The 24,439-nt window shown below is 44.2% G+C and overlaps 1 protein-coding gene across 1 annotated transcript in view; it reads right to left on the minus strand.

Moving 5' to 3' along the window:
- Positions 1-21,387, minus strand: part of myo15ab (myosin XVAb) — a 41,562-nt gene extending 20,175 nt beyond the window's left edge. The window contains 37 exon segments of the mRNA XM_034535141.1: positions 94-224; positions 455-536; positions 685-717; positions 811-895; positions 1,569-1,744; positions 1,851-1,968; positions 2,794-2,918; positions 3,065-3,110; positions 4,124-4,263; positions 4,375-4,452; positions 4,995-5,120; positions 5,759-5,890; positions 7,459-7,554; positions 7,653-7,776; positions 8,070-8,128; positions 8,219-8,332; positions 8,464-8,625; positions 9,952-10,065; positions 10,412-10,475; positions 11,262-11,365; positions 11,460-11,465; positions 11,611-11,701; positions 11,787-11,861; positions 12,650-12,759; positions 12,878-12,941; positions 13,405-13,487; positions 13,769-14,162; positions 15,081-15,322; positions 15,496-15,693; positions 15,930-16,247; positions 16,340-16,459; positions 16,590-18,632; positions 18,634-18,939; positions 19,643-21,065; positions 21,067-21,304; positions 21,307-21,330; positions 21,333-21,387. Coding sequence (XP_034391032.1) covers positions 94-224; positions 455-536; positions 685-717; positions 811-895; positions 1,569-1,744; positions 1,851-1,968; positions 2,794-2,918; positions 3,065-3,110; positions 4,124-4,263; positions 4,375-4,452; positions 4,995-5,120; positions 5,759-5,890; positions 7,459-7,554; positions 7,653-7,776; positions 8,070-8,128; positions 8,219-8,332; positions 8,464-8,625; positions 9,952-10,065; positions 10,412-10,475; positions 11,262-11,365; positions 11,460-11,465; positions 11,611-11,701; positions 11,787-11,861; positions 12,650-12,759; positions 12,878-12,941; positions 13,405-13,487; positions 13,769-14,162; positions 15,081-15,322; positions 15,496-15,693; positions 15,930-16,247; positions 16,340-16,459; positions 16,590-18,632; positions 18,634-18,939; positions 19,643-21,065; positions 21,067-21,304; positions 21,307-21,330; positions 21,333-21,387 — 7,899 coding nt within the window.
- Between the last annotated feature and the right edge of the window lie 3,052 nt (positions 21,388-24,439).

Raw genomic sequence — 24,439 nt, forward strand, 5'->3', positions numbered from 1 at the left:
GGGTCGAATCAAGTTTAACAAGGTCAATTTACGTTTTATTCATGTGTAGAAGTTCTGTGTGTGTTATCTGTATTTGTGTGTGTGTGTGTTTACCCTAAATATGGCCCGAACGTAGTGTGTCATGAGGTAGTTGTTGACATCCAGGGGCAGGGTCAGCTGGGGGTCAACCTGAACCTTTGGAGCCTGGACCACCGCCAAGCAGTCAGAATGCAGCTCTTCACCACCTGCACATGCACACGCACACACACACACACACACAGCAGACCGTGTGTCACCACAGAAAGACAAAGTTAAATATTATTAAACCCAACTACAAACGAGGTGAAATTAATCTCGAGAATAATTCACAACACCATCCAATTGTGGATAAGTGTTTGTATGCTGTCTCTGGGGGTTTGAAACTAGTGTGTGTGTGTGTGTGTGTGCATGTGTGTGTGTGTGTGTGTGTGTGCACCTGAGGCCGCCTGTATCAGAACTGCCAGCTCAGCAGGGATAAGCAGCGTTGTCACATTCACCACCTCTCTGTTGACGCGATCCTACACACATTGCAAACACGCTCATTTAACATTGTTATCACACACTGATGTCTTTGTCTCTTTCTTAAAGTGTGTCTGTGTGTGTGTGTGTGTGTGTGTGTGTGCACCTTCTCAGACACTTTTCACCTCATTTTACACCCTCACTCACCTCCTCTGCCTTTCTCGCAGGCTCCACCACTGTCTGACAGAAAGACAACAGCATCACACTTCACACATTCGGTCGTTTAAAAAAATAAATAAAAATAAAATACTGCAAATGACACCGTGTGCATACCCTCATGTAACGCTGGCGGTTGACGATGAGCAGCACGGCGGAGCGGAGCCTGATGAGGTACTTCCTCCTCCGAGCAAACTTTCTTCTGTTCAGGAAAAGCGTTAACGGCCATGTAAAGACATCTTCAACGATACCGCCACTCACTTAATGAGATGGAGTTAGTTATAGTTTATGTGCCCGATGTGTAATTTCCCTGAGTTCATTAAAGCGTGATCAGCGATCTCTGAAGTGTCATTACAGACTCAGAATGTCTTGCCCTGCGTTTATTGCAATTTTAGTGTCCTCGTTAAGCGAGTAAGTGCATTTTTACCCGTTCGAATAAATTGCCAGACTGGCACTGAGTGAGAAATCCATCACCTTTGATGGCCGAGCACAGCCGGCATCCTCTAACCCGGTCTGCTCAGATGAAGCAGAAAAAGAAGCAGGTTGTGTGCGATAAGCTTATTTGGCACTCTGAAACCAAACACCAAAGTCTAAATTGCCAAGATGATGAAGACTGAAACCCCAGACTCGAGCTCGACAGGGCGCTGCCTGTTGAAGAGAGCTTAAGCTTTAAAAAGGGGTCAACTTCCAGGAAAGAGACTGATGATACGAGTGGCTTTTAACCTGAGCTCTGGAACCAAGGATGATTAAAAAAAAATCCTTCTTCATTGGAGCTGCTCACCAATCTGTGCAGCTATGCTATTAGGGGGCATCCCTTTGTTTTTTTTTGTTTTTGTCATGCGCCATTAAATGTAAATTGATAGCTGAAACATTACCTGGCCAGGTAGCCTCTGCAGCGAGTTTCAAACAGGATCAAACGCCGCCGCATCTTGGCGAAGTTCTTTTGGACGAAACATGCTCGGGTGTATCTCTGCAGCGTCACGGCGGCGATGTTGAGCAATCGGTCGCGCTTCCCCTCCAACAGCTGATACAGCTCCTCTTTCAGGAAAATCTAACACACACACACAGACACAAATCTCAGTTTCACAGTATTTATTTATTATGCATGATTCTTTTGACCTTATTTTGCACATGTGTGTGTTATGGAGAGAGCTCACCTTACTGACTCCCAGCTGATACGAGCCGTTCTTGACCGGACAGAGCTTGTGGAGCATGACGACACAGTTCTCTCCGTCTGCAGGAGGCGGATCCTTCAGGCAGAGCAGGGCTTTGTACCTGTACGTTCCCACACAATGACAATCCAATATGAATTCTGGAGTAAATGTGAACGAGAATCAGTGAAATACAAAGCTGCAACATGTGTTTTACTGTTACTGACGAAAGCTTTGGTCGATAAATGTTAATTTTTCAAATGGTCCAGTATTGAGGGAAAACGCAACTTCATCGGCGTCAATGTAGGTCCACAAAAAGTGCTTGTTTTTGTCAATCACAGGAAAAGGAGAGTCAACTTCCACGGAGAGACTGGTGGCGTTCAACCTGAGCTCTGGAACCGAGGATATTTTTAGATTTTCAATCTCATGGCTGCATACCTCCGAAGGAAACACGCGGGTTCTCTCCATAATGTTGTCAGACACTTTTAGCGGACGTACATTGACGATGAGGAATGATGATTACATTGCAGCCCATCTAATGGCTCTCGTCTGCAGCGATCTCGCTCAATACGGCACCGATATAAAAAGTTTTTACTCCACATTAGTTATTTAGGTATTTGTATTTTAGTTTTGGTGTGAAACTAATTGAATGAATGCTCAAACTGCAGCCAGATGTCTGAGCCGAGATCAATTGCTTTTCCAATCGCAAGAGCGGAGCAAGTGCCAGATGGCTATTTCAGCCAGAAGAAATTGGTGCGTGAATTTCACCCACACCAGAAAAAGGCAATAATTCAAGCAAATCTGTCAGTTGTTTGACAAATTCGTGACACACATTTTTGGAAAAGGAAGCTGAACAAGAGGCTGAGATAGTCTGTACTGCATGTAAGCGTACATGGTTCAGTTAGAGCGCACTTCTTTTCTCCTCAATGTAAAGACTTAAGTGACCGACCTTGTTAGGAAGCGGTGAAAGTGCATTCTGATTGGATAACCCTCCTTCCTGATAAGGATGGTCTCCATGATGCCCGAGTAATGCAGCTGAGTGTTGACCAGCTCCATGTCAAACACTCCTGGCTCCTACGCACACAAACAAACATACACACACACACATACACCACACACACACACACACACACACACACACACACGGGCTGTAAGTTACAGATCAATCAAAATGCAAAAACACTGCAAACCTGCACACGTCATCCAACTTGCAAATATACCTTATGATGGTTTGGCTTGATGCATCGCACAAAATAAGGGTTACACCTGTCACAGATAGATGAGAACGAACGGATGGATAAATGAATGTGTGATTTGATAAAAGGCTTCGTACATTATTCCAGCGTTTTCCAACTTTTTCAAACTGAGAGGAAAAGCAAACAAGTAAGAAATCGGTGGAGCACGGCATGTTAACAGATCCCCTGAGGCCTCGAGTTTTATATCTATAAGAGACATGACTGAGCTCAAATCAGGCAAATAAAATGCATCTTCCCGAGATAGATGGCTCCTACAAACACTGAGGCTTATAAGCGGCCAGAAACGATCTCTAATCGCTTCACTCTATCGGTGCACCGAGGCACGACACACGTTTCAGCACTCAGAAGGTGTCCCTCTCTCTTTCCCTACTCCCCACGTCATTTACACGCTCGCTCCGTCCTGCAGTACCTCGCGGTGTCCGTGGCGCCGGCAGCCGCAATCCTGTACGCGCTGTATGTATATGTATGTATATATATATATATATATATATATATATATATATATTCATTCATGCTTAAATGTTCTTTGAACATTAACCAACGAGCTAAAAGAGAATTAAGCTTTGGTCTATTCGATACAGTTCTACGTATTGTCAGTTTCACATTCTGTTTACTGATTGAGAAAGTACTCTGTTTAGGATTTGTCGCTGTCCACTGACGGGGGGTGCTGAATTAAAGTTGCTCTCAAAACACATTAACCCCAGGGCTCTAAAAGCGCTTCTGGCTATATAGCAGTCTATTATTTAGCTGTTGTTTTCCAGGCATATTTGGCTGGTCTTTGAAATACATGAATCAAGATCTCTCTCTCTTACACGCCAAGTAGACTCAGTAGTTTGAGGAAGATGTTAAAGGCAGCCTATAGGCGGGCGGTTCTCGTGCGTACTATGAAATAGAATCCTGCCGACGCCACATGAGCATCACTTACATATCTGCATACACTTTCTTTTTTTTCTCCCACTAGTGTTATGAAGGTGCGTCACAGGTTTCCTCATCGTCCTAAAGATTACATGTTTTTTCTCAAACCTTTCCATCTTCTCCAGCAGCTCCTGCAGGCTGCTCTGGAACTTTGCGCTGACCGTGTTGGCCTGATAACGGCGAGCCGCGCTGCTGCGCCGCACGTTAGACGCATACTCTGAATGCTTTAAAAAGAAGCTGGATACCAACTGTAAACACACACACACACAAAGATGACTTGTGGAATAAAGAATGGGGAATACTGTAAACGCTGGGTCAATAAGAGAGAGTAAGTCATCAGAAAAAAGTGTTTATCTCACTCTGTTCTTGCTCTGGATGAAGAGGTCTAAAACATCCTGGCGGACCATGTCGAAGTTCTTATCCAAGAATTTGTGCACCTGCACCACAAACCAAAAGAAAGACATGTACACTTTTATTGATTTATCTGCATTGTACCCATCCTTAGTTATCAAGGAGCAGTGAAGCGACTGAGGGTTCAGTGTCTTGCTCAAGGACACTTCGACATGCAACTAATGGGGAGAGCGGGGATCGAACCGGCTACTTTGTGGTTAAGGGACGACCACTCATCCCCACGAGCTACAACCGACCCAAAAATGGAAAACACGAAAACCAAATTCAGGCCAGGAACAACCATTTAACAGCCCTTTTAGGAGGCTAACATGTGTTTCTATAGCAACACGTTGCTTTGCTCTGGTGCTGCTCCTCTTGTCTGTTTCTACAACGGTATCTACTGTAGATAACACACGGACTACAGATAAGAGCAAATGTATACATCCTACTTGGTTCTCGTGCCATGTTGTTGTTTTTTAGTCTTTAGTAAAACAACTTAGAAAACTAAGAAAAGGGAAAGGATTTTAAATTTTCTTTTTTTAAAGAAAGACCACAATAAAGAAAGACAGAACTTAAAAAAGAAGTGTACCTGGTACGTGACTTTCCCAGCAAAGTGCTTCAGGGTGAACTCTGGCAGTGGCATCTTTGGCCTGGCATACAGCGGGTTGTTTCCATGGTGATAGTGGCACTTCTGAAGGAAGGTGTGGTCTGTTGCCTAGCGACGATTGTAGACGGTTAATGGTTTGGTGAGCCATGAAAACTAAATATCTACAACACACACACACACACACACACACACACACACACACACACACACACACACACACACACACACACACACACACACACACACACACACACACACACACACACACACACACACACACACACACACACACACACACACACACACACACACACACACACACACACACACACACACACACACACGCACACACACACACACACACACGTCGCCCGTGTGTGATCGCCTCAGTCAGTCACTCGTGGAACAGCGTGTTCATATTTCTGAGCGTAATAATAAGTTTATCTCAAGAGTCAGTTTATTACATTAGGAGCCCCGGGAGGAATAATCCCGGCAGGTAGGCAATTAAATGAGCATGTGGGATCGTTTTTTATTGATCGGAACTGGCTTCAGTAGACAGACTCCTGGTTTATGAAAAATCCAATAATTGCGATGTTTTCTTTTTATCACAAAACTGAGGATGTGAAATGTCTTGAATCGTGTTATTGTGTCAGCTCTTTTTCACAATACCCCTAAATACTGTGTTTTAAAAAGTTGGTTCTTTTTAGTAGAAAGGAAGAGTTTAGTTTCGACAAGCGTGGATGTACCTGAGGGAAGCCGCACTGGTCGTCCAGTATGCGCAGTATCCCATGAGGCTTAGCGGCGATGAGGTCGAGGCAGGCCTGGTTGAGGCTGAAGGGCTGCTGCTGCCACTTGATCTGCTCCCGCATGTACTCCTCCTACACACACACACACACACACACACACACACACACACACACACACACACACACAAGTTCATCGGGGTTGTGAGTATGAAACTCTTCCAACCGTTTTCCCTTTTCACTTCAGCTGAAGTATTGCCGTGTCCACTATAGTGTGTGAGACTTTATGACCTCGTGGGTTTATGGGAGCTTTTCTGAAATGAGTCACTGTACAAAGAAGGCTGTTTATACAAGAATATTTTCACTTTTCTTTTAACCGTTTGTTCTTGCTTTTTTACTAAAAACAAAAGCGAAGTCCGGTTCATGTGTACATGTGTACACTTATCAAACCAGTAAGCATTATTTTGGTGTTTTGCTGGCCAAAAGATCTCAACATTTTGGTTAAAATGATGCTGAATTTGATTGAGAAGTTTTTAACTGTTGTTTCAACAGCATCATAATCAGCACGTTTACTGCCGATTAAGTTTACTGCATAGTATTACAATACAAAGTTAGAAATTAGATTTACATTGTTTTTAGTTTCATTTGATCCTTTTTTGTTTTTGTTTGCTACTTGTTTTAGACCGGGTTATAGTGAGTGATTCACAGGGCCACCTCTGGCATTCCCTTGGGTTCAAATATGATCTAGTGGTGTAATTTGCTATATTTGCCCTAAAAAAAAAAGAAGAAGTATTCAACATAATTTATATAGAAACAAAGAAATAGACCACATGTACACAGGTGTTTTTGTAAACTGGGTTTTTCCTCCTCCTTTCTCAAAATAAAGAAATGTACATTTATGTGTTCCTGTTTCGAGGGTTTTTGGCCATTAACAGATGTATTTTGGTCACATCCTTAGTGACGCCTCTTAGAGGAAATAATGGCGCACACTCAGACACTACAACCAAAAACTCCTTCCCCATCTACACCCTCCCTGACTGAGGTTTTACACAAGCTCTGTTTTTAGTGACCTAAAATGACGATAGGGCGCGAACAGCCCAAAATGCATGGAAAAAGCTACGTTTAAAAAAAGTACCTGTGTACGTGACGACGAGGCCTAAATACATTTTTTTAATACTGTTTTTTCATGTGACGAGATGAGACGATGCTGTGTGTGTGTGTCTTACCTTACGCCACTGCGGGCTACTTTTCTAAAATGAGTTTTGAATGCGAGGATGCATCGCTACTTTCCCCTATCTGAGAAAATGATTATAGTAAATATATGGCCCAGAAATCGTCTTTCCACTGGAGAAATCCATCCTGGGAAATGAGCTTTTCTCTGTTCCCCTACCTCTTTCGCGTTCTTGTACATATAGAGTTTAAGAAATCAGGTTACTGTGGAAGGCGGACTGTAACTCAATTACTAAACTGCACGTGAACACACTGAATAACTTTATTGCAATGTGCAGCTCGGAGGACCTTTTCTCGTGATTATACCGATCTGTCTTTGATGCTTTTCTTTCATACTTCTCCACCGCATTGAGACTGGTTTTAAACTAGATGTCTTTTGACGCGCACATTTGCAAAACCATCCTCACTTGGATATATATATATATATATATATATATATATGCATGGAAATATGAACTTGTAGTTTCCCTGACCTGCTCCTCCTGGAAGACGACCTTGTTAAAGAAGAACTGCAAAGTTTCATTGGCGTAGTTGATGCACAGCTGCTCAAAACTGTTCACCTGCAGCTCCTGGAGGGTAAAGAGAGGAGACAATGGGGGAGTTGAGTTAACGTGGGGTCAGTTCAGACGGCATCAGCAGTGTGACATTACAGAGAGAGATCGGCGACCTCAAATCCATAGATGTCCAATATGGAGATGGAGAGGGCTTCGTTGCGAGGGTAGACCCGTCCGTTGATGCGCTCCGTCAACCAGCTAAACAGCAGCGAGTAGAGGATCTTGGCAACAGCATCTCTATGAAAAACACACAAAAAGGTTTCTATGGAAACAGAAAATCTGGTTCCTATGGAAACAGAGGACATCTGAAAAAATCTCTCCCCCAGCACTGACGTCCTTTGTCCTCGCATGCCTGTACCAAAGATTGGAAGAGAATATCAAAGGCGCTTCGTTCCCCCTCAGTAGTCTCCTGGTAGGTTTCTTTTCTTTTCTTTTTTTGTTGTTTTCAGATACACTTTTATTTCAGGTCACTCAATGCAAAAGTAGGTTGTATTTAATATAACAGAGACTATATATTTAAAATCAATCACCTGGCATCCACAGCACTCTCCACTGTGAGCGGAGTGAAGATCTTCTCCCTTACTGTATCCTGGGGGATCCAACACATCTGTTATCTGACAACACCTCTCTAATTGTTGTAGCATAATTACTCATATGTACAGTCTAGTGTTCCGCTCACTGTCAGTTTGAAGGTGACAGCCTTCTGCAGGCCGTCAGGTGAGACCTGCAGCAGCTCAGCGACCGCCCTGATCTCCTGCGCGCTCACCACCGACGCGACCTCCTGACCCTCAGCCTGCAGGACACCCACACGTACCGAGGCATAAACGTTCATGATCGCCGTCATCTATCCACATCCTCGTTGTCATTCAGCCGTGAAAAAATTAAACGCATATTCGTGTCTGTGTGTGTGTGTGACAGAGTGACCTGGTGTGGCTGGAAGAAGACGTTCCCCAGATGAAGGACAGAGGACAGCAGTCTGTAGATGCTGGTTTGCTCCTCTGGGGTGAAACACAGGATGTCCATTGCATTCAGCAGACGCCTGAAGTCCTCCCCGTCATCCTTTCCCTCTATGGTGCAATCTCCTCCCTGCACTCGTGGTACACACATCACACAAACGAACACATCGTTATCAAAAACTAAATGCGTAGCCTCAGCCGGTTTAAATCACTGCTCTAATTAAGGAGAAACTTATCAGCAGCTGAAAGTCTTGTTTTTTGCAGACCTCTGGGGGTTCAACTTCTCACCATGATGCAGTGATGTGGAAGTATTCCCCAGAGAGCGTGCGTACACTGCGACATCATCAGCTGGGCGTGGTAACTGGTGCAATAGTGCACGCGTCTTACCACACTTTCAGCCACGGAGAGCAGTGAAATGTTACTTTTCAGTCTGGTGCTACACTACTGATTAAAAAAAAAAAGAATAAGCCACATGTGCTTGTACTAGTAACCACCACCAATAACGACGTAATTAGATAAGGAGCTTTAATCGGCTTTGGCATGAGCAACGTGTCGCGTTGTGTTTCATCACATCTCATGAAGTCCAAGCAGAAATCCAAGAGAGCAAACCGGCTCCATGATGGAAACAAGGTGTGTAGGTGAGAGACTTTTGAGCCACACGAGGGAGCCTGAATGTTTTTTATTGTTCTGATAACTGAATCTTACTTATAACATTCAATCTAATATGAAAGGTTTCGCCTTCTTTCTGTTTTGTTTAAACTGATAAAAAAAGAAATCGAAAAGAATGAGATCTGTTCACCCCGCATAATGCTGGTCTAAATAATAATAATTTGGTCTAAATTATAACATAGTGTATATGTTTTCAATAACATAAAACAAAGTGGTGATTTATGAAAAGTATACCTCTTCAAAATGTCTGGTTTACCTATTCAAGATAATAAAAGATGATGCAAACAATTGCTAACTAGCACTAAATACAAAATACAGCTGATGGGAATGAACTGTATTTTTTAATTTAGCTGCAAATTATTCCGATTCACTCTAAGGGAATAATGAATGTCGGTGTCAAATATCAGAGAGATCCTTCCAATAGTTGTAGAAACAAACAAACAATAAATAATGGGTGCTCTCGGGTTACCTCCAGGTGAATGCGAGATACTCATTATTTTACATTCTTTCCTTTTTTTGTGAAATGTTGGACAGTTTAAGATCGTTGCACTTTGGACAGAAATCAGCAAATTACATTAATCACTCAAAAATATGTCGTATACAAAGACTCCAGAATTCAAAGGTCATGTACTCTGGATTTGGGTACCGCAGTGAGTGATGTTTGTGCCATTAATCACTTTGTAAATTCATCTCATTTGTTAATGTGACTATGAAATTGATGACAGTGATCACGCCTTATACCAGTGTGTGTGTGTGTGTGTGTGTGTGTGTGTGTGTTGCTGAGCACCTGATTCAGATAGTAGTAAGTCTCAGCTTCCTGCAGATACAGTGAGCGCTTCTCATGAGGAGGAAGACCTGCCAACATCTCATAGAAGATGTGATAGTTCCTCTCCGATTTGGCCTGTGGATGAAAACACACACACACACACACACACGTATAAATCAACTATCATGTAGATTTGTTTGCATTCACAGTGAGGAAAGCTCTACAATTTATATTCGTGGTGGTAGATTTAGTGAAATGGAAATAATGTAGAAAAGACAAATGATGGATGATTGATGAACAGACTGGGCTGTGTAACGATGGAGGGGAACATGTTTGACACCTCTCCTGCTGTCTTCCAATCTACAATCTCCTCTTTCTCATGATGACTCATTGGTAAAAAGACTCCACCTGACCTGCTGAGTGTGTGTGTGTGTGTGTGTGTGTGTGTGTGTGTGTGTGAGTCCATGTGTGTGTCCTTCACCTGAAAGACAATGCGAGACTTCTCCAACAGGTACTGAGACGTTATGGCACCGCTGATTACACCCCTTGGAAATGACACACACACACACACACACACAGACAAAGTAATTCTGAGTTAATTAACAGGTCATGCATGTGTAATGTCCATGGATCTTTTCTGGTCTAGCAGAAGATCAACTACTCTTCTAACTGTGTCACTGCAACCTGTTAGCATATTCTCCACTAAGCCCACAGTGTGTGTGTGTGTGTGTGTGACATGTGTGACCAGACGCTTATTCAGAGTTAAATTAACAGGCTGCTTGTTAGCTTTACAAGCGCTCGTGTTTATCCCGGAGAAGCTAAAGCCAATCTGGACTCTTGTTGTAGACAAATGTCAGAAATTAATGTAAATATTGTTTAATTCTAAAACCATGTCATACAGCAACTATGGTAACACATTGCTATAGCAACAATCAATTGTACTATTGAATCATGGGATTAAAAACTGAAAATCTGATTGCATTTTTCCACATTTCCTGTATAAAATGTAATTGTTTTAGCTTTATGTTTAATATGATGCCTGTTGTACTCCATAGGAGGAACATCCTCAACTGTTCCAAACCGCATCATGCATTGGTGTAACTACTACTACTACAACGTAGCTGTAGCATTAAAGTTCTTCTAGTATTTGAAGCTCAGTGGGGCTAACGATGCTTGACCAACGCTTGATTTGGTTTGAATGTTTTTCTATATGATATCAAATTCCTTGTTTTCAATATTCTAGATTCTCTACTTTTCTAAAAACTCGAAACAGTCGCTGCACATTTATTCTTTTCGCGATTACATTGGTCAAAGTTAGTAAAAGCACTCACTCCTCCATGTAGATCTGCGTGTATTTGCCGAATCGTGAAGAGTTGTCATTGCGCACTGTTTTGGCATTCCCAAACGACTCCAAAAGGGGCGTGGCCTCCAGGATCTGACCAATCACCGCAGTACATGTTACCATTGATACCTTCATGAGGGATGGCGGTTGTCAAGTAGAGCAAAAAGCAAGCGGAGGAATACTTTACCTCTATCTGATGGGAGACGGAAGGATAAGACAGGAAAGCGATAACAGTGTTAGCTTCAATGACCACAGTTTGGACCGTACTTGTCTGCATAGATAGATACTGATATGATAGATATGATGATGATGATCCTCATCGATAGTGTGATATGTACCTGCTGTGTGACGTTGCATTTGTGATGTATGGCTGTCAAGTAACGCAGGATCAGTTTAGTAGCCTCAGTCTTTCCCGAGCCACTTTCTCCGCTGTAATAACAAAAACTGTTACGGTGAATCCATCACATTCTTCATCGATTTTACACACTGTAAACGGACTAACAATAATTCATACCTGATGACAATACACTGGTCCTTTTTGGCATCCATCATGGTGGTATAAGAGAGACCAGCGATGGCAAAAAGATGACTGCAACAGAATAAAACATTTTTAATGAAAAAAACAAAACACGTTTGTATTCTCATTAGTTGTATGAGTGTGGCTGCGTTTGTGTGTGAGGTGTGAAGTGGTCGTGAAATCCATAACCAAACTCTCCCTTGGTAACCAACCACCACTGTGTAATAGGAGCATCCTGCTAACACCTGAGAGTACCAAGTTTACACCTCTATTTACCACCATACTGCAGCTCAGAGTCCGGCTTACGACACATGTAGACAGATGTAGTACAACCGTACAATCAGACGCAGGGACTCAAAGGTCACAAGTAAAGGTTACATAGGTTTGTTGGTGTATGTAGTTTAAAACAAACAAAAAAGCCCTAAGAGCTAAATGTGTTAAAGAGAAAATGTTGGACCTAGATATGTTTTATGCACATAGTGATAAGCACTCATTGGTAGATGTGGTATATTTTCATTAAAATGACACAAAAGGGAAAATGTAGGTCTTATATTGCAATGTTGAAATATTTCTCCAAATCAAAAGTGAATCCTTTATTCTTTGGCCAGTGAAAAGATAACCTCCTTGCAAACTTCCCAGTCTTACGGAGGGTTATCACTCAGGCCGCGACCTTGACATGAAACCATAACCTCCTTGCTCTAACTTCCCAGATCTGAAACACACACACACACACACACACACACACACACACACACACACACACACACACACACACACACACACACACACACACACACACACACACACACACACACACACACACACACACACACACACACACACACACTCCCGCGTCTTACGGAGGGTTGTCACTCAGGCCGCGACCTTCATACTGAAGCACCATGTCTGTGCCATAAATGTTGAGCAACTTGTAGGGATTCACAGACACGAGGATGCTGCCTATGTAGGTCTGTGTGGATGGAAAAAAGAGAGACAGAAAAAAAAGGACAGGAAGGAGAGCGGATGAGTGGATGCATGACATTTGATGATATTAGTTATCTAATTTGCATATTAGAAATAAAGCATACATATGCAAGTTCCTGGTCGAAGCGCTTCTTCAGGTTCATCAGAACTGTGGTCTCATTCAGCTCCCTGAAATGAAACACGTACAGAGCACATATTGTTACACTGCAGCAGGAAGCCCACACTCACTTGACATCCAATATTAATTACTTTCCATGACATTCAAGACGTCAAAATCAGAGAGAGTTTCTACTTGGCATTATTGTGGAATAATTTGTCCTCAAACTGCTGTTGAAAGGACACAACTATCGAGTGCGGGGGAGTCTTTCCCGGATGTGAGGAGATGTTTTTGGGTGTTGCATGTTAATGAAAATACTCAATGCTGGGGATATATTACTGAACTCAAAACGTTTTCAAGGATTTTCAAAGCCTGCAGGCACACAAATACACACGCTGTGAATAGTTGGTAGAAGAAACTGAAAGGACATGCATTGAAATGAGCTGTGCCGCCGACGCTGGAGCCACGAAATGCTTGTAAGTGTGCGACAATGACTGATTGCGAGGCTGTTTGTTAGTACTGTATTCTGCTTACGGCAACTGTGTCATGTCTTCCATTCCCTCCGACCAGCTTTTCGCCCTGTGGCCTGTTGTGGGCATGCTTAGGATAAAGAAGATCTGGACACACACACGCACACGCACACGCACACACACACACACGCACACAGAGAATGATATGCAATTAGTCCAACACTGGCATGCAACTTTGTCAAAGCTTGAGGGATATTGTGATCAGTTGATGCAGAAATGATATTAAATATGCAGAAAATCTAATATTCTGTTTTGAAATGATTTTGTGGGCCATCCAGTTGCTATGTTGTAAGCGTCACAGTTATTGCTTGTATCATGTCTAAAAATGAAATCAACTTTCATAGAAATGAACACATAGATTGAGCTACCTTGTCATACCAGCTTTGACCAGGTACTCTATCTCTGTCGGGAGTCCAGTCTGTGTCCTGGATCAGTTCGCCCACCAGTCGAGGTGAGGGTGAATATCCCTCTAACACCCCATCTTCTTTGTACATAGACCACTTTGACAGATTCTGGACTGTCCCATGTGGTAAAACCCTCTCAGCTGCCCAGACATCTTCCCCTCCTTGCCCTTCACCTCGGGCATTTCTGGCCCAGTGTCCTGAGCTTGGCCCATAGGGTGGAACCACAGCATAGCGACTATCCTCACCCTGCAGGCCTGTTGGCACCCTGTATGAGGCATAGCGAAGCTGCTGGTTTTGGACGGCTTCAGACAGGCTCGGGATGTGGAACTGGCGTGTGAGAATAGAGCCATCAGGCAGCCTGTGGAAGAAAGAATGAATCACTTCAATTAAAAACGTTGACCAAAAATGTAACATTGAAACTGCTTTTGTGTCATTTTGTAACTGCGATATATTAAAAACAACATTAAACTTTGTTGTTACAACTACTTTATTTTTTAATAAAAAGAGCATGACAAAGAGATAAAGTGTGAAGCCCTGAGAGAAGGAGCGAACGAGATACTGAGGGACCTGCAGTTGTGAAAGGTTGGGAGTTAACCGTCCGTTATGACTTTTGTAATGCCTTCACTAAGACCACAGGGGGTTATCTTTCCAGTGGATCCAAAGTTTACTGGGAAACTTCACAACTTTCAACGGGTGTTTGACGAAGCTCCAAATTAAATTAGCAGAAATTGCTTCATGTGTGGCCAGGAAATATATAGCAATGACTTCTGAAGTCTGATTCCCCCACTCTTATAGACAGATGGTCTGTGGAAATGAACAGTTGTATTCCTCTTCAAAAGATTACATATAGTCTCAGAAATAAATCTGGCAGCCGTATTTGGAGTACACGGGTACAACACTAACGGTACCATAGGACTGTAACTATTTGGAGCTCTGAATCACATTATGCACTGTGTCATTGCGGTATCTCTCTGTGCTGTGTCATCCTATGCACCAACCTTTTTTTTTTTTTATATTCCAAAAAAAAGGTAGGGAGTTAACCAGAGAGAGCAGTGATGAGAGAACAGAGTGACTTAACAAGAAAATACATCATCGGTCCTATTGGCCTAATCCTCACGGTTCTTCATATGCACCAACAGGAATGCAAATATTTACTTTTAGTGCTTAGTGCTTTATGAAAAGGGCTCATATTTCATTTAATTTTGAATGCCTAGCTAGACATGTAATTCGGTGCAACATCTGGTTATTAGTTTCTAGTTTTAGTGTAGCTCCCCACCTGTATTTGACATCACGGAGTTCGTCATTTCGCAGAGCAGATGCAAGATTGGGAGTGTTGGGTTTTGGTGCAGCTGACAGTACAGAGTTGTCTGTGAGATGATATAGACCTGCAGACCGAAGTGATTGGTTTTGCCTCAAAGCGGCAGAAAGGTTGGGAGTGGAGGGCTTCTGGCCAGGGATAACCAGGGAGCCATCAGGGAGGCGGTATGATGCATGACGAAGGTTCCCTTTCATAAGAGCCTACAGAGCCAGACAACAGGTAGTTATTCAAGGTTATAATACAAATTTCCAGAATAATTCTAAAGTCTGTAATGGTTGAAATGCTATGTTTGATTTTCCCTGGGTTAGCAAAGAAAGACACAGTAAGGTGCTGCAGCAAAGTTATATTAAAGGTACATTTAACAGGTACACACTCTAGACAGGTCAGGGCCAACTGGTTTTCGTGGGTCAATGATGATGGTTCCATCAGGCAGGGTTAAGGACACACCCTTTAGATAAGGATTCTGCAGGGCGGCTGTCAGGTTGGGGCTCTTTGGTTTCCTTGGGTCCACTATAATAGTTCCATCTGGGAGGGTGTATGAAGCTCCTTTCAAGGCTGGGTTGCTGAGGGCCTAATGTTAAACAAGTGCAATTGCATTAATCATCAGTAGAGTTAAAGCAGCTACTTAGTATATTTGATTACCAATTACTATTAGCAAAACAAGAGCTACATCAATTTGTATAAAGTATTTCAAGTCCCACTATAGACGAGAAAGGAGGAAAGTCTAACAGATCAGCAAACAAACAAGGTATCAAGTAGTGTGTAGGGAAAACATACACAACCAAAGAGTCTGAACCCATAGCTAACCTTAACCATGTTGGGTGAAATCTGTCTATTGGGGTCATGGACCCCTTCCGGTAGTGTGAAGTTGGAGCTCCGCAGGGCAGAGTTTTGAAGGGCGCCGGAGAGGTTTGGAGACAGAGGTTTCCGTGGATCAATGATGATCGTACCATCGGGCAGGGTGTAAGATGCACTTTTCAGGTAAGGGTTCTGAAGTGCTGCTGAAAGGTCCGGGGACTTTGGTTTCTTGGGGTCAATCACAATGGTACCATCAGGGAGAGAATAGGAGGCTTCGCGCAAAGCTGGATTGCTTAGCGCCATGGCCAGGTTTGGGGAAATGATTTGCTGAGTGAGCAGAGCAAGATAAATATTTGTCAGCTTTAAATAATACATGGTTAACAATATTAGGGAGAGCGAAGAAAGGAATACAACATTACTTGCTGTCTCGGGTCTATAATGGTGCCATCAGGGAGAGTATATGTAGCAGTCCTGACATTCTGGTTCAGAAGTGCTCCTGAAAGGTTCGGAGACATGGGCTTCTGGGGCATACGATGTTCCTATGTGGGTGGAAGGGGAACGTAATACAGGAGAGTAAAACTGTAATACAACAATTGTTGTTTCTCCATGTATAGACAAACATACATGGCAGGTTGTATAGTCATTTTGACATGTTCCACCTATACCTACCCTGATAACTGATCCATCGGGCAAGGTGTACGAGGCTCCACGGACTTGTTGGTTTTGCAAGGCGTGGCCAAGCAATGGGGAGGAAGGTGAAGCTGCATATGGTGACACCAAGGATCCATCTGGCAGTCGGTACGATGCCTGCATCAACTGTTGGTTTTGCAGGGCACTTCCTAACATTGGTGAAGAGGGTGGTGGGGGTCCATATGGGGACTGTCTAAGTTGCATAGGTGTCCGATAAGATGCTTGGCGTACGTTTGGGTTTTGTTGAAGAGCATTATGAAGCTGAGGCCCAGCTGGTGCATAAGGGTTACGGCGTTGCATCATAGGGGATCTTAAAGATGAGACATTCTGTAAATGAGAACGGTTCTGTAGGGCATCATGAAGCAGTGGTGATGGGCCAGGCTCAGAGATGTAATCATATGGAGTAACAACAGTTGGTCCGTAAGATAAATGGAACTGTGGAGTCTGATAAGAAGCCACACCTCTTAGTGCCTGACCATGTCTCATGGCTCCAGACAGCATTGGAGTGGAAGGTACAGATGAGGCATATGGGGACTGAGGGCGTTGAAGTGGAGAGACATAGGAGGCTTCTCTCACTGCCTGGTTTTGCAGAGCTCCAGACAGCATTGGGGAAGAAGGGGGCATAGGCTGTTCATAAGGAGAGCTTGGCCTTTGTAAAGGTGAAACATAAGATGCATCCAGTACAGCTTGATTCTGCAGAGCATGAGACAGCATTGGAGATGAAGGGGCCATAGGCTGCTCATAAGGGGACATTGGCCTTTGTAAAGGTGAAACATAAGATGCATCCAGTATAGCTTGATTCTGCAGAGCATGAGACAGCATGGCCGATGAAGGGGCCAAAGGCTGCTCATAAGGGGACATTGGTGTCTGCAGTGAGGAAACAAAGGACGCATCCCGAATGACCTGGTTTTGCATTGCACCGGACAGCGTAGGGGATGATGGAGCATAAGGTTCTATATATTCTGTAACCATCCCACCCATGTCTACCATCTGGGATGGCTCTGGGCCGAAAGGGGAAGCGAAAGACGCCTGTCTGATAGTCTGGTTCTGCAAAGCACCAGATAGAGAAGAGGGGGCGAGAAACCTATGCGATGGCTCACTATAAGGATCAGCATAGGGGCCGGACACATACGTTTCTAGTGCATAAGTGGTGGGTGGGTGAGCAGATCGAGGGGGCAGGAGAGGGGAAGACTGACGAGAAAGTCGAGGAGAGAAGCGTGGGGATGCAGAATGTGGCCTGTATTTAAGGGAGGGCTGTGGAGAGGCAGGAGGCATCCTTCTAATAGACTGCTGGGCCCTGAGGGGATGTCCTCGGGCCACAGGCCGAGGGTGAAATCGACCAGATTCTCTCCTCCCATGGGGAGCACGGTGGACCATGTGAGGGGAGTGAAAAGGGGAGGAGAGGGAGGACTCCACAGTGAGAACAGAAGACCTATTGCTTCGTATGGAGGAAGCACGGAATGGACGTACATTCTGGGTGGGTGGAGGCATTGGGCGCCCTCGGAGACCCATTGGTGAGGGCCTGACGGTACCTAAAGGAACATTTCCCCCCATCCTGGGTCGAGCCAGTGGTGTGGGGTCCCTGAGCAGCCGAGTTGAGCGACGAGACAGTGTCGGAGATGACGGGGCAGGCCGCGGTCCTGTAGGGGACAAACTGCGACGAGAAAAGGAGGGAGAGGGAGATGGTCTTCTACTGAGCTGTGGAGAGTGAGGGGGCGATGCATGACCAGGGGAGAAGGAAGGGGAGGGTGGACCATACCTATTCCTTCCCCCAAATGGACTGCGGGCTGGAGTGGGTGAGGTTGGAGGACTTCGCCTCCTCATGGACGCACGGGGTGAGGAAGGTGGAGAACATTGTCTCATTGACACTCTTGGTGAAGGTGGAGGACTTCGCCGGATCATGGAGGCACGGGGAGAGTGAGGGGGGGAGGGTCCTCGAGCCATGGGTGACGGTGATCTCTGAGGTTGCATTCGATGACGGTCGTGGGGGAAGGCCATAGGGGATGCAGGTGGTGAGATTTGTCCTCGACATAACAGAGGGGGGTCTCTGGGCATTTATGAAGCCCCTCCTTATGGATGGTTGTGGGGGGGGACTACGTCTCTGTTGAAGCATAGGGCAGGGTACTGGGGAGGCCATGGCAGAAGGATGGCGCTGCATCTGTGGGGAGGGCATGATGACAGAGCGACGGGATGGAGTCGGAGAGGGTTTCAGGCGCCGTGCAGCACCGGGGGACATACTTGCTTGCTTAATAATCATAGCAGTTGGAGTAGGGATCACTGTGCCATAACCCTGTTGCTGTGACATCATCAATGGATCTGTCATCATCTGCTGTCAGAAACAAAAATGTGTACAATAAATTGAGAAACAAAAATGTTAAGAGAGCATACATTTTGCGTTTGTGATTTTTTAAATTTATTTAATACTTGGCTGTTTTGTAAATGAATAGAAATAAAAAAGCATTAAGGCACAGCTTGGACGTAGGGTTGTTTTTCTAAATACAATGCAGAGTTATACCAGTATATACATGGGATTGATTTTAATAACTAAAATGTAGCCTACACTGTGCAGCTGTATTATCTAGGAAAAAAAGAAGTATCAGATTGGGATCAGCGGCAAAAGAACTTGATCTGGACATCCGTAATTGTCAGTTAACCTCTTGCAACAAACATTATTAAGTAAGAGCAAACCTAATATTTGCTAATCATGGCAAGAATGTAATCAAGATGTTTAATGAAATTTCCCCCAGGGGATGAATAAAGTATAATCTAATTTATGGTTTCATTGGCTGTTGAGTAGCCAGAGATATTGATTATCTCAACGAAATGTTTTTAATTCACTCCAGTATTACTTTCACTCATTGTCTTGTGCTGTACTTTTAGATTGAACTACCTAAAGATGCTTTGGCTCTCCCTCTCAGGTAGGATTGCGTTTTCGGCACAGATTATATACAGAAATCAGGTTGAAAGTCTAAAAGGTTGCGTTGAAGAGTATGGTTACACAAAATCAATGACACAACATTAGCTAGAATTACCTGTGGTGAAATAATTTGCGGAGACATCCTCTGTTGCTGCGACAACATCATCTGCTCTTGTGGTGACATCATTTGTTGTAGCATCATTTGTTGATGTGGTGACAACATCTGTTGCTGTGGTGACATCATCTGTTGCTGTGGTGACATCATCTGTTGCTGTGGTGACATCATCGGTTGCTGCGGTGACATCATCTGTTGCTGCGGTGACATTATCATCATTTGGTCTTGAGGGGACAACATGGTTCGTTGTTGGGAAAACATAATTTGTTCTTGAGGCAACATCATCATCTGTTGTTGTGGTGACATTCCTATCTGCTGCTGTATTGGCATCATGTCACCAAGCTGACCTGGTGCAAGGGGATACTGGTCTTCATACTGGATTTCCGACATGTCTTCAAATTCTGGATCAGGTGGCAAAGTAGGTGGAGGGTGCAGGGGCACATCGAGACGCTCTTTCCCAAACAGGCGCACTTGAGGTCTAGGAACTTTGAAAGTCATCTCCCCTCCCTGAACTCCAACGGTATCATCCCTATATTGATTATACTGGTCCTCATACAGGCCCTGTACCTGATCCATCCCTTGCCCTCCAAAGCCAGAGAACTGCTGGCCCCCTGGTGGGAACCCCATTGCCTGCTGGGAGCTGTAGTCTTGGTAGGGCATGCCTGCTTCATTATAACTGAGTTGATAGTCTGGTGGAAACCCCCCTTGTATTCCCATCGCTGCTGCATAAGGGTCCTCAAAGTAACCTGCCTGCTGGTCGTCATAGAAACCCCTCTGCTCGTCGGCGTAGTAAACCACTTGACCGTTTTCATCGTAATAACCCTGAGCCTGAGGGTCAAGGAAGCCATCTACCGCTTCACCATACACATTGTCCTCACCCATTAGTGCGTAGTAGTCCAGACCCTCGTCACCACACACTGCCATTGCCTGCTGGTAACCATGGTAATTAGCTTCCTGGTTGTCATAGTAGCCTTGAGCGGAGGCATAAGGGTTATAGTAGTCCCCCATGCCCTCATCATAAAGATCACCTTCATAATATTCTGCATTTGGATCATAGAGTCCATCTTCCTCATAGTAACCCAGGTCTTGATAGCTTGTTTCCCCATTGTCATAGTAAGCAAACTGACCCTCACCATAACCACCATAATCATCATCGTAGCTTCCATAACCTTTCTGGCCAACTGAATGTTGACGATCATATCCATAGGCATCCTCCTCGTGCTCATAACCGTTGTTTTGATAACCCTGAAGATGACCTCCAGAGCCGGCGTATCGACTTCGTGCTCTTTGTCCGCCCACGCCGTGGTGTCCTTCATTTCCTCTTGTTTTAGTGGACAGGAAGCGTTTGGTCAGCCAGTTAGTTGCTGCTGCAACCTTACCCAGCAACACGCTTGTGTTCTTGAAGTCATCAGGAGGCCCGTCACATTCTTTTTCCAAATAGGTTTTTGAATAAGCCCGTCTTCTTCACATTTGAATCTTTTCCTCCCAGGCGTAGCAGCATGAAAGTTGGCTTCTTCCCACAACTTTCCTTCGCTTTGTCCTCCTTTTCTTTTTTTCCCTTTTTGCTGGCCTTGAACCTCATCATGAATCGAGAGGTGTTCTTCAGCATGGACTTGCGACGTTTCTTCTTAGCAAGGCGGGTTTTTCTCTTCCCCAACCCCAGAACAAGCGTGATGTACTTTTCAGCTCTTCCTGCTGTTCCTGCGCCTCTTGAAGCCAGAAAACTTCATGAACATCCTGGACATGTTCTTCAGACCTTTCTTTGGGATTTCCTTATCGGAAGCTGTGGAGCTTCTTCTTCTTTTTGCCTTTCTTCTTTCTTTGCATCAGCATCCGATTTCCCACCTTTATGGTGGCGGCCATCTTTCGATTTGTTTTTGCTGTAATCCTCTTCTTCGTAGTCATCCTCCTCTTCTTCGTCCTCATCCTCCTCGTCATCTTCTGAATCCCCACGTCTAGACTTTCCCCCTGTCTTTCCCTGGGCCCCCTTGCGCTCCTCGCCCCTTCCTTCTCCTGTCATCATCTGAGTCTTCCTCCTCATCCTCTGAGTCACTGAAATCTTCGTCCTCTTCCTCATCACTCAGGAGCTCCTCTTCATCCTCCTCGGACTCCACTTTCTTACCTTTTCCTTTTCCTTTCTTTCCATCATCTTTCCCCTTGGGTGGCTCCTCCTTTCCCTTCTTGCCCCCCTTCTTATCATCTTTACCTCCTTTCTTATCATCCTTGCTGGGTTTCTTGTTGTCTTTTCCTCCCTTCTTGTCATCCTTCCCTTTTGTTTCCTCCACTTTCTTTTTCTCTGGTTCAGGTTTTCCACCCTTCTTTGCATCCTTCTTGGGGTCTTTCTTGGGCATTTTCACAAGTGGCTAAGAGCACACCATGCCCTCTCTCTAGGATGCTGTAAACCTTCAAACACAAATATTACATGCACACTGTTATGGAAGGCAACGCAGTATTTTAGGTTTTAAAATGAAGAGATTATGATGTGATATGAGTCTGACCTTTAAAAAATTCCTTGGTTTAGATATGCCTAGTTGACTTTGCGCAAGCACTATATGCAGGTTCTGATTGGGGACAGGTCCACCTGGCCAAAGCAGTTCCACACTGCTCAAATCTGGTCCCCATGAAGGCTCCTGTCCAGACGTAGAGTTAAATGTCAGCAATCTTTATCCCACACACACACACACACACACACACACACAAAACATTGGTCTTGATATCACCGGAACTTGATATCACCGAAACTTCCAGGAACTATGTTAAAATGATACCGACATGATTTAGTCAGTGCTTACGTCATGGCACCGCAAACTGTTACACTTCAGTGGCGCTTCAAACTGCTTCCCACCTTGGGACCAGATTATCTCCAAGCCCTACCCAGGGATCCCAAACTCCTGACTAAACCCTGCTCTGAATCCCCAAAACCGGCTCAGAGTTCCTTCATTGCAAACTCTCTAATCCCTATCTCATATGTCATCGAGAGCTCTGACTCTTGCATAGAGATATACGACCCCTATCAAGAGATTGCAATCTATACCCATGAATGTCCAGCTCTATTGTAGGTTTTGCGGGTCAGAACTCTAAACTCCTTCTCGAAATCTAAATCTGTTTATGTAAGCGTGGCAATAACTGCATTATGAAGCGTAACCTCACGACGATCACTTATGTCTAATTCATACTTGTGGAATTAGTGGAATTAATGTGGAAAAGCTTGCAAAAGAGCTTCTGCAGAGCCACATGGATGGTTTGCAGAAGTTTTAACTGGACATCAGAGCTAGCAAGTGGGATACAACAACAACAACAACCGTATTAATCCGAGACACAGGAGATCCACCTCACCACCCAACTCTCTTTTTTTCCCAGCCATGGAGTTGTCTTGGGACAAACTAATGAATTCAAAGGTGCACAGCTGCAGAAGTATAATTCAGGCATTACAAAAGTGATTTTCAGTGGTTTTATAGATTTACGCACAGTATGATCCCTGCAGCTTTGCTTTCTGTCAAATTGGATACAAACATTAAAACCACAAAAAAAAACAAAAAAACATGCATCTGTATCTCCAGCTCCACCCTCTATGGTCTCTAAGTCGCTCTAAATCTTTCTCTTGGGAGAGTTGCAGTAAAAGACGCAGTCCTGTGGCAGCGTCACCCACACTCATTCACCAAGGCAGCTTTCCATCATAGTCACCTGCTCATTCAATGACAAACAGCACAGAAAAGCGAGTGTGCTGGTCGCCAGAATCTCTGCAGTCTTCAAATTGGTTGCGTCCTTGCCCTAGGTATCGATTAAAAAAAAAAAAAAAAAAAACTGAAGGAAAAAAACTGTGGGACAAAGTCTTTAGGTCAAACGCTTCTTCCTTTGACCTAATCCGTCCTCTGTTGCTCACTACAACACGTTCCCTCACTCAGCACAGCACTCTGATCACACTGCCCTCCTCAGAGTGTGTGTGTGTGTGTTCGGGGGAGAAAGAGAGAAGGGCAGATGGGTTGCCTGTTTGTGTGTATGTGTTTGCATGTGCGCGTATGTGTACGTGTTTGAGTGCTACTGAGGAGTTCCTTGTGGCGGGCCGTAGAAGGAGTCTTAATTTGTCATCTGGCTCTACAGGTGAAACCCGAGAGCGCTGGGCAGCTGAGGGGGCGGGGCATAAATAATACAAAAGGGAGAGAGACAGAGAGAGAGAGAGAGAGAGAGAGTGAGACAGACAGACAGACAGACATGGGATGCAGAAAATAAGACTGAATTAACAGTAAGATGTCATCAAATCTGCTAATATCCAACTACGTGTAATTTCTTCATTGATGCGTTGCATTGATGCTTATTTAGAAGAGAAGTCACGTACACACACCTTTATGTTATCTGACCGTAAATCAAACTCCTCCTCTTTTTTCCAGAGTAACATATACTGTCAAGTGTGTGTGCGTGTGCATGTGTGTGTATATGAGAAAAGATAAGTGACGCATCATTCGAAAAAAAAATGTCCATTAAAAAAAAATAGTATCAATATGAGAAATGCAAGCATAGGTAACAACAGAAGAAAGAGCAGAGGCAGGAGAAACACCCACTTGTAATGTGGATATATGACGTCTTCACATTGGTGATCAATAACAGAGGAATTACTCTCTCAAACACATACACACACACACACACACACACACACACACAGTAAAGGATCAGTAACAGAGCTGTGATTATTAGTGCCATCAACCAATTATTCATCTTCCAGAGGGAAGGGGTCCGATTGCCAGATCTGTCCTGTTACAGGGTATAGGTATTGGGTTGCCAGATCCTGATCTTTGGTCT

The sequence above is a fragment of the Cyclopterus lumpus genome, chromosome 1 (assembly GCF_009769545.1).
Source record: "Cyclopterus lumpus isolate fCycLum1 chromosome 1, fCycLum1.pri, whole genome shotgun sequence".
NCBI classification, from domain to species: Eukaryota; Metazoa; Chordata; class Actinopteri; order Perciformes; family Cyclopteridae; genus Cyclopterus; species Cyclopterus lumpus.